The sequence below is a fragment of the Ptiloglossa arizonensis genome, chromosome 2 (genome assembly GCF_051014685.1).
Source record: "Ptiloglossa arizonensis isolate GNS036 chromosome 2, iyPtiAriz1_principal, whole genome shotgun sequence".
Taxonomy (NCBI): Eukaryota; Metazoa; Arthropoda; class Insecta; order Hymenoptera; family Colletidae; genus Ptiloglossa; species Ptiloglossa arizonensis.
This window is the reverse complement of record NC_135049.1, coordinates 15886927-15897857: the sequence shown is the minus strand read 5'-3', so window position 1 is coordinate 15897857 and position 10931 is coordinate 15886927. Positions and strand designations below refer to the sequence as shown.

The 10931-nt window shown below is 37.7% G+C and overlaps 1 protein-coding gene across 4 annotated transcripts in view; it reads right to left on the bottom strand.

Moving 5' to 3' along the window:
- Nucleotides 1-1889: 1889 nt before the first annotated feature.
- The window catches only part of LOC143143304 (QRFP-like peptide receptor), a 112315-nt gene continuing 103273 nt past the window's right edge, over nt 1890-10931 (bottom strand). For 2 of the 4 annotated variants that reach the window (XM_076304408.1, XM_076304406.1), the window contains one exon: nt 1890-10314. Coding sequence is in view for 3 of the 4 variants with exons in the window: in XM_076304406.1 (XP_076160521.1) it covers nt 10227-10314 (88 nt within the window). In the remaining variant the exon portion in view is untranslated. The remainder of the gene's footprint in view (nt 10315-10931) is intronic. The other 2 variants (XM_076304407.1, XM_076304410.1) reach the window with 2 other exon arrangements.

Below are 10931 nucleotides of genomic sequence, written 5' to 3'. Positions count from 1 at the left end.
TTCCATTGAAAATTTTGTTGCAATTTAAAACAAATGATACTTTCGATAATATGTTATTACAAACGTTGGCTTAACACAACCCGAAGTATTCGTTAAATTTGATTTACCCTGTATGTCTCAATTCTTCGTAAAATTCGATACTTTCTTAGAATAAAATCTTTTTAAAAAAAATCACTCGTCACATTTGTTTCACCCAGGACTGATTTTTCCTTTTCCCTGCGATACATCATATTTATACAACCTAGACGGACAATTCCTGAACGAATTAACCGCGTAAATCGAGAACTTTCTCTGCACATTGATACCAGTGTGTTCTCTCTCCTACCTTGATCAAGCTGGCTGCAATGATGGTGTTACGTTGCAAACCACCCTCGGTGGTTGGGTGCATTTGGAACCACTTAAAATACCTAGTAAAATTAACTCTGCACCAGGAGATACAGCCACTGCTCGATATCCCATAAACTGTTCGACCACTTTGAAACTCTGTCCCTTAAAATATTTTTCGTCTTTCCCTTTTATCTTCTCACTCGTGTTTCTTTTTCTCTCTCCTTTCTCTAGTCGCACCTTACGGCTGTATTTTCGAACAGATTAAATAAAGATCTCTGCTTTTCGCGTGAAAAGATTGTTCTTTTCGGTTACAGGTGGAATTCGGTATACGTTTTCAACGACCAGTGGAAATTCTCGAGAATGGAAAAGCCACGGAAATGGCTTCGACCAAAAGGAGAAAGAAAAAGGAACCACCGAAAAGGGACGACGCCGAGAGATTGAACTACTGCCACGTGGCGGTGGTGGAATTAACGTTGGGAACCTCGACACTTGTGCAGGACCTTGTGGTGATATGGTCGTTGAAATAAAAAGTTGTTCCTGATTCAGATTTCCATTCTATCTCGATGGATTTAATGAAACTCGCGGAATAATTTACAGTCCCCCCTCAGCGGCTCTACACCAGTGGAATTAACCCGAGAATTCATCGAAAAAGTTCAATCACAGTTTTTCACGCGATACTTGCTCCCATTGTTTATTCATCCGCGAAACGAAGAGCAAGGAAAACGTCATTTGACTTTCGTACGTTCGTCGTTCTTTCTTTTTTTTTTTTCTATACTGGGGTTTCCACTTAAATTGCACATCAAAATTATTCCCACCGGCACAAACGGTAGGGAAAAAATGAAGAGAAATTTAAATGAACGAAAGTTCTCCGAAGGTCGTATTAAAGGTTTTTTTTTAAGGTCGTTGATATTTTTTGCGCGCACGGAGCAGTGAATTTTATTTTATTCAATTTTCGAACCACTGACCGAGCAATCCAACGAAAATAATGCTCTCGGAACGATCAAATCGTAGCATCGAATTGGAAACCTTGTAGAATTTGATAAATAAATTATTTCTCCGTTGCGGGTTTTGCGACTGCTACGTAGTACGAGAGATATGCGTTATTAATACACCGCTGAAATACCACAAAAAAATATCATTCAGAAGTATATCGATGTGAACGACCAGCACTTCGAACATTGAATAAAATAAGACAACTGCTTCGTATTATATTTACGTTCCTTCGATTTCAATTCAATTTTTCAGTTCACATTTTCATTCGAAAGAACCTTTTCTTACCACTATTGGATGCAAGATCTTGGGACCATTCAATCCCGTCTTTATCACTTTTTCCTAGCTTTCGCAGTAATGGAAATAATGTAAATTTTCAATCTAAACGAAATACTCTGTATAAATTCGATGCTCGAAACAGAAGTTGCTAAAAAATTCAGTTCAATTCGAAACCCCAAACGAATGCTAAGTTCGCCCCGAAGGTTCTTACATTCGCTTTAAATATTACCAAGGGGTAATAAATATTTATGTTTCCCGCCACCTGGAACACGAAACACGTTTACAAATAATAATCAAGTTCTTCGCAGTTTATTCGAATATTTACATGCAAACGTCGGCGTAAAAAGAGAAATCGATACATTCTGTTGTTGCACAGACTGTCGGTGTAAAAATAAATACAAACAAACGGTGCGTAGAATCGTACAGAAATATGCAAAATATCATCGCGTCGTCCGTACCGTAAAATTTGCGCTAGGTGTCTACGACACTGTCGCCAACTTCACGTACTCGATACACCACGCTATTGCAAATTTATACCTGTGCAAGCACACAGTTCCCACGTACCGGTGTATTCGTAACAATACCACGTACATGCGTACACACACAGACGCCCACGAACAAACACACATAGCACGCACATTCTTCGCAGCAGTCGCGTAAAAAATTATACACAGAAATTCCTCGAATCCATAATTAACGCGAACGGAAATCCGTCGACCAGCGCGTAATTAAGCTTGCTCGTCGTTCGTTACCTTAATTAGACAAGTAATTGAGCCACCACGTCTAGATGAATATTTTACAAAAGTTGTTCACTACGATTCGATCGAGTCTCCTCCGCGTGTCGTCTCAAGAACACGTTGCACGTGAACAATTTTCGACATTACGACGACGTTCGATCGAACGCATCCTAATTGTCTCGTCTAACACGTAGAAGCGCGAATAAATTCAAAAAATACACTTACGACTCGGGGCCCTGTAAAAATTTTAACCGGGGCCCGGAGAACTCTGCTCACGTCACTGCAAAAGCGACATTCGCGCTAGGACTGGGACTAGCGACGGGACCAATCCGAGTAGAACTCCATTTACGGGATAAATAATTATAACCGAGTAGGTTTGCGTAACAGTAGTTTACAAAACTTCGTTACTTGTGACTTTTCATTCGAATAAGAATACCAAGAAATTGAAACAAAAATTTCAAACGCAATTTACTCGATTCACTCTGTTGTTACGTTTGTAAGGCCTTTATCCAAAAAGTTCCTCGATTGAAAGTTTGCTATTTGGATATATCTGCAATTAGATTTCGATAACCACGACGACGAAACATAAATACATTTCGTTTTCATTTTCAATCGTAACAGATGTTCGTATAACCGGTGCAACGCTAATTGTCGGCGAGAGTTCAGATAATACGAGTTCGATGGAAGTTTGTTAAATCGAACATCCGTGAAAATTTCAACTAAGTGGAGTTCGTATAAGTGGAGTTTGTATAAACGGAGCTCATTTAAATGGAGTAGGTACTCATTAATACCGATACGTAGTATCCTTTAAGAGGATATACTGTGCACGGCTCGCAAGAAGTCTCGCGAGGCATAACAACTCGCTTTTCACAACCTCGTTTGGTCTCGTATCTATATTTCTTTACCTAATTGGTACGTACAACCATTTTGAACAATAATATACCTGAAACAGAAAATATGTATCTAACCCAGAGCCACATTTCTCACGTGGGACTTTTTGTCAGTCGAACACTGTACTTTGTTGACATTTCTTGTCGTATCGATATAATTCAAAGGTCAAGTGTCATCGAGACCTCAACCAAGTAACGATGTAGCTGATTTGATATCACAGTTGGACTTTATTACAATAATTTCGAACGAGATAATTTTAATTCGTTTAGGTAATTAATATTCGTTATCCGTAGTCTCTATCTGTAACGAGTAAATTTTTATCATAGAAGGAACCGAGGAGACAACCGAGGAATAACAACGAAAATCCTTAGTATCGACCAGTTTGGTGTCAGCTTGTTTAATTTTCGATGGGAATTGTAAACAGGCATCGAACTCGATGTAATTGGTAGAAATCGATACGACAGTCGCGTGTCTCGATAACTTTCAAACAAGAGAATTTCGATGTATCGATGATATCTAAATAGGTTTCAGTCCCGTCGCTGACTAGGACTATTCGAATATTTTAATTATTCGAGTGGCACGAATAAACTTCAAATATTTAAATATTATTATTCAAAGTAGAAAATATTCATATATTTGGATTATTTTAATAACACGGATACCGATTACGTATGTATGAGTTGGCTCGAAAAATATAAGTATCGATGATTTTTAGAAGACATACAAACACAGTTGCACACGAATGCATACAAATGCAGTGGCTTGTTTTTTATAAGATGCCTTACATTAATTAGTGTATAGCAGCCCACGACATCGCGCAATTGTTTGAAGCTACTTGCAGCCGAAACATGTAAACGCGTGAATTTTTCTTTACCAAAATTTTCTACAATATCTGAAATGAAAATAAAGTTTAAAACCTTATTTTCTATTTTGAAACCGTTTTCGGAATTATCCGAAATTATTGACACAAACGTGTGACGTAACGTTAAACGTAAAATATAAATTAAAAAGATAATACAAGGATCGTGACGAGAAAAATAATTTTAAAGCGATAAAAAACTTTATACGATATGTATGTATATATAATGGCTCTAATTGACAAAATTTCGTATTTGTATGTTTTAAAATATATACATATTTACACGGAATGCACAGAATGTACATACATATGTGGTATTCGCTCCATTGTGCAAACCTTGCAATTTATCTTGATAAAACAGAACGAACATGAACGTTTTAAGTGACCTTTCAGTGGTGGACAGCAATACATGGTTTGTTACAGAGCACGCGGTAAATTCAACCTAGCCCGTTAGACTTAATTGTAGAAAAACATTGAACCAACATGTGGCCAAATACTCTGTTTTGACGCTAATATAAATGTAAATGTGTACTGTACAGCACACGATGACATACGTTGTATTAATGTACAAATTATGAAATTAAAAGAAAAAAATATAAGCAATTGAATCTCGAAAGAATAAATCCGATTAAATAATTCTGGAATGTAATTACAACTACGACTAACATTCAAATTTCCCTTTTGTACTTTAATTGAGCTTGGAAAAGCTTTCGATGAACAAAGTGTATACGAACATTTCTATTCTACGTTTAAGATTGCATCGCACGTTTTTGTCGATAATCCTTGTTTCTAAATATGGTTTCAAAACAAGAACCAAGAACGTTTAATTCGATGCTTGTTACGATTTCTAAAATTCTGTTACTTTAAATACAAGCATATTACATCGTTTGAATTTCAAAGAACTTGATTCATAGTTCACGTTACGCTATTCGAATACCACGAACACGTCCAGATACTCGATCAGTGCGTAATACAATCGAGAAGTATTCGAATTATGTTCTCCGAATATTTGAATCGTCAAAGTGTTCGAATACTCCAACAGGTACAAATTCGACGAGCAGTCCCAGTCCTAATCCGCTCACGATGAAAGCTATCGGTACAATTTTCAGGGGTGGTCTAATTTAATCGAACAACGCGATCAAGTCATGCGCGATTAACGTGGTACATAAACGTGTTACGTATATTTTCGTCCGTAAATCGATTAGCGATTCGTTTCCCCATTTTATTTTGATAATCAACGAAGATTCTCGTTGGACAACTATTTTACACTTAATTCGAAATACACACAATTATCGATCTAACGAGACGATTTTAGCGCCGTTGAAGCACAATTATCGCTCCGAATGATATGATGAAAAAAACGTTTCTAACTGTTTCGTTTCTCTCCGTATCTACCTTATCGGTTTTTCGTAGAACGAGAATTTCTCTATTCTACGCGCGATCGATGATAATTTCAAGCACGACGGTTCGATGCATCGAGATTCTTTACGAATTAATTTCTAGACGCTCGCGTGTACAAATAAATAACCGGACACGCTACGTTACAGTGTTTTAATTAGATCGAGTAACAACGGAGAGCATAATTACCGTAACGAGCGACCGACACGTGGCCTTTGGTCGATTTCGCTTTGATCGCCATGAGGAACAATAATTTTTCGGAGTTTACGGTGCAAGCTCCACGATTTTGTGCTACGTTTTCAATACTCCGTGAGAATCGAAGTACTATAAGAGAAATGGAAAATAGAAACGGGTACCCGAGTGTATCCTATGTGACAATTTAAACGGGAATTTTTAAATATCTCTGTTCTTTATGGATTTATAAAATTATTGCGGACGAAGATTCGAGAAATCGTTCAGAAGAGTAAATACGGTTTAAGAAATATTTCTCCAAAAAATGTTCATTTCTCTCCATGTTTCCAGTCATCGATGTTTATTTTAATGGACTCATATTTCTGTTCGAAGAAATGCATATGTCGCGAAATGTTTCAAATGCAAAATATAAATGCACGGTTTAGAAAATGCTTGTTATGGGGCGATGAACAGTTCGACTATATCTTCGAATGCAGTATAACTTATAAAAACGATTGAAATATCAAGTGTGCGGTACTCAAAAACCTCCCTTTAATACTTTTATATACAACATACCTGTAGAATGACGAGGAGGATCGACATAGCCAGGGTTTTTTATGAAACTGTAATACGCTACGTTTCATACGATGGTTTTGAATTTGTTGAAAAAATATAATACAAGACATTGAGGTTTACAATTTTAACCTACTTTCGCTAGAATGGGCTGAACGAATGAATTTTTACCCCCGAAACTATCAACCGTATTGCATTTCTCTTTCTTTCGTTTCTATCCGAAAGAATCGACCATTCGCAATACATTCTTCCTTGTGTCGAATAATAAACAAATTTTCATTTCGAAAATTTCGAATCCAACATCCGTATCGAAAAATTTAGAAGAAAAATACGACCTGTTTCCTCGAAGCTTCCCCTTTATAAAATATCTAACTTCTCGCCTGGCTATTTTATAATTAACAACTTGACGAGCTACTAAAGGTTACGACGTATTTCATTTTACGATAACTGACCCACGTGCTCAATTACTACGTCAAGAAACCGTAGTATTTATACGTATAGTATCAAATTCCGTGCAAATTCTCTAAATGCTCCGCGATATTGAACCAACCGCAAGAATACGAATTCTCTGGCTATTATCTTAATCTACGCGAAACACATCCTTTAATTACGCGATTACTTCATCAGTATCTTTCATGGTATTACTTTAAGCACTTTGTGGATTCACTAAACGTGTTTCCAGTATATTATGCGATATATTTCTTCAATTTCCGAAAGACTCTTTACCAAATAACAATAACGTATTAAAACTCACCGACTCTACTCGATCGATCGACGTCGGATTGCTTTCGATTCAGGTGTCTCTAATATTCTCCATCAGTGATTATCGAGTCCTCGGTTCAGATGACGAGAGCTTCGATCCATTTCGTATTTTTCTCAAAGTGTAATTTCGACAATTATCACGAATGCACGTCAAATGTGGGCAAATGTTTCGCTCGGTTAGAGTCTCCTTAACCGCTTCGTTTATTACTTCTTCTGTACGTTGATGATTCTAAGCGAATAGAAGAACGGTAAAATATTCACAGAATATATTCACGTTAAATCGTTTCATTACCTGAAAGTTTCATATACACCGTTTGTTCAAATTAATACGGGATTTCTAATGTTGCTGTAGGAAAAAATATATCGCGAGAGCGAGAACAGCGGGGTGCACGTTCCAATTACCTTTAACAGCTCATCAAAATGATAATTATGCGATAACTACTCTAGAAATTACTTATTTTACGGAGGAGGCTTCAAAGAATCGGGTGATATTTTTTCCCGAGATTTTTAATACACCAGACCTTCGATCACGAAATTTGCATAATACGAATTTGTCTACACGGTTCGTGTTGCAAAAACCATTGTTCGACGTAAAAGAAAATTTTTTCCCGAAAGGTCGATCGTACTCGACGAAAACGAATAAAAAGGGAACACGATAAATTCGATAATTCCGGAGATAAAAATTCACGCGCAACCCATTTACACGAAAATAGCCAAAAATCGCAGACTCTGTTTTATTCTATACTTTTTAGACGAGTTTTATGCCGGTAAGACGATGCCTTGAATTTTTTCTACTTTTGCAAGTATTGCTGCGTATTTCAGTATTATAAAAATCTCTCACCTTGGTTACAGCAAGTGGACGATTTTGCGCAGACGATCCTATATTTAACAAAAATATACAATCCGTTAAAGAAATATCGATGGTTTGAAAGCTCGAAAAAAGAATCGATCGTGTTTTTCGTCACGTTCGTAGGTAACGGGGATATTCGGATGCCTTTTAAATGGACAACTCTTTACATATACATTTCACATCTATTTGTGAAAAAACCGCTAAACAACCTGTATTGTTACCTGAGCAATTTCGATTGTATCGCACATTCCGGATCGGTTTTTCCTCGTTCGTCAAACGTTGTCACAAGGTTCGTTACATTTTTGCCGGAGAACGTTCAATCATCATCAATTCTAAATTATTTTCACCGAGTTATTGGATGGATCGCGTAACACCAGCGAAATTTATTAATCCAATTGGTCCGAAGTTGTCGGGTACCCGCACACATCTAATATTTAGTGATAAAAATAACCGAAGTGTCTCTATACTACAGTATCTCCCGCTTATAGGAAATCGAATCGGGTCCGCTCGTTTTCATGTGTCTGGAGTAGATAGCGTTTTTTCTCCAGAAAACGACCTTTTTTCTTTTATGCCGGGTTGAGGTCGTGTCACGTTCGATGAGAACAATGAACGTAGATATTGGACTATCCGATCTAATCGATAAATTTTCGCTAACCTCTAATGGAAATAAAAGTTTTTACATCATTAATTATACCTTTGTGAGAATATCTCCAACGAATTCTTGTTGCTTTACCGATGAAAATGAATCCAAACACGACCTCGTTCGGACTGTTTTTAATTACACGTCAGTGGTTCTCAAATTGTGCGCGGTGACGTCCGAGAACGTCGCGAAACATTTAGAATTTTCTAGGGATGCACCTATAAATATCGAAAACGATCGAATAAACGTATAATTATCGTTTGACGACTCGAATAAACAAGTATTTTCGTCTATTACGTATTTTGGTCTGTTTATTCATTGATATTTTAAAGACAATCGAAATATACACATTTTCGATCTATCTTCGGTTGTCTTTGGATATTCACAAGTAGGAGTACCTATAACGAAATAAAATAAATAAATAACTGATCGATGGACCATAATACTTGTTCAGACAACTATGATGTCTTTCCACCCAACAGATTAACTACACAATAAACGAAACTGTAAAGTATTTATTATACTTCCGAAGAATTCGTCGAAGCACCAAGTGCAGCGCGAGAAGAACAACTTTGAGAACCATCGCTACATGTGAATCCCTTTTAAAGAAACTTTCATTTATATACAATTGAAAACACACGGAACACGGTCGTGTTTGTATTAATTTTCACCGGGGAAACCTCGCCGATTCATGGCGAAGTAATATTTATTTCATTTCATTCGTTTCTCAGGGAGAGATTCGAGGGAATACGACAAACGTGCCGTATTCAATTTTAATTAATGGCAATGTACGTCACCGTTACGTCTATCCGTGATCAAATCGTGTCCACCAAGTGGGAGGTACTGTATTTATGAAACACAACGTACGTTTTCGAGGTATCGGTAAACGGTCCAGAGATTTTTCGTTACCTAGCCCGTCGTGGCTCGTAAAAGTCGACAGGCGAGAGTTTTGAAGTAACACCGCGGACTCGTGGTCGTTACGGCGGTCATCCCACGACGTAATTTTAGAACCCCGGGTACGTTTAAAGGAGCACGCGTCCAAGGTACCGCAACTGGTAGAAGTGTCCCGGAGATAATCAACTGCATGTCCCGAGTAATCGTCCTTTTCGTCGTGCTTCAGGAAACAGTCTTCCCAGCGAGCTTCTCTTCGTCTCGGCTCGCGACACACCTTCCGTTCTCAATTATTTTTATTTCTCTTTTTCTCTTTTCTTTCTTTCTTTTCTTTACCTGCGAAAGAGCTACCTCGACGTGGGCCGGGCGCGACGAAAGAATCAAGTCCATCTGAAAGCAGACGCGTGTGGAAAGGGACGAATATAGAACGGAAGGGTTGTTCGTTGTTCTTTGTTCGCGTGATTTGATATATATTTCTTTTTTTTTTTTTTTTTTTCGAACGACGACGGACGTAAAGCCAGCATCGAGTGACCGGCGTCGACCGAACGAACTCGGTGAAACCGCGGCGATCCATCGTGAAACCAGCCCTGGACATTGCGTTTTTATCACGATCGCCGATCAAAATTGTCCCACCGTTATTAGCAAGGAGGAACAGCGGAGAGGTATCTGATATTTCTGGTCCCACTTCTGGCCAATTCTTTTCTCGGCGACGCTCGCTAGGGAACAACGCGATTGTTGAATATTATTTATCGTGTTCGTGAGGGGTTACGAGCCACGATCGTTTCAATTGAACATATATTACACGAGCAACGAGGATGACGAAAGTTCGGAGGAAGATCGTTTTCAAACCGAACTGGATTACGTCCGGTCGCGTGGTACGAGGAACGGTTGATTTTGCGACAATAAACGAGGTACAAAAATGGTATCCAATCTCCGGGATGCACACCTGAAAACAAACACAAGTTGCAACAAAAATTTGAAAGTAATATTAAAGGAAAAAATCAAATAAAAAAATAAAATAAAATAGAACAAGCGAGAGAAACGGGCGGCTAGGATTGCATTTCGAAACGTGCTTACTCGCGATTGTACAGGGTGTATCTAGTAATTGGATCGGTATATAATTCTGTTGCAATCGAAGATAGAAGAAAATTGTAGAGGAAAGTTTTGCATCGTTTAACGAGCTGTACCGCAAAGTGCAAATGCACTTGCTTTTTAAGTAGACTACGATTTTTTTTACACCGATGGAAGAGTGCTAGGAGGTAGTGAAAAAATTAATATTTCGCGAGATATTTTGAATTTTGTACGATTAATTGACAGTATTCGATTAAAAAGTAGAGTGTATTTAAATGTGAGTGCTGAACAACCGAATAATATAACGAAGAATGTAAAAATCATGTAAGAGAAAAGTTTAGAATGCAATGGTGAAACATTGGAGCATTCGTTGAAGATATTTAAAAGAAAGTTAAATATCTTGGAAATTATTAATTGTTTTGTCACTCAAACCTAATGCTCTTTTATTCAGTACGAGGGACCAATTCGTTGTACAAAAAATCATAGGGTTCC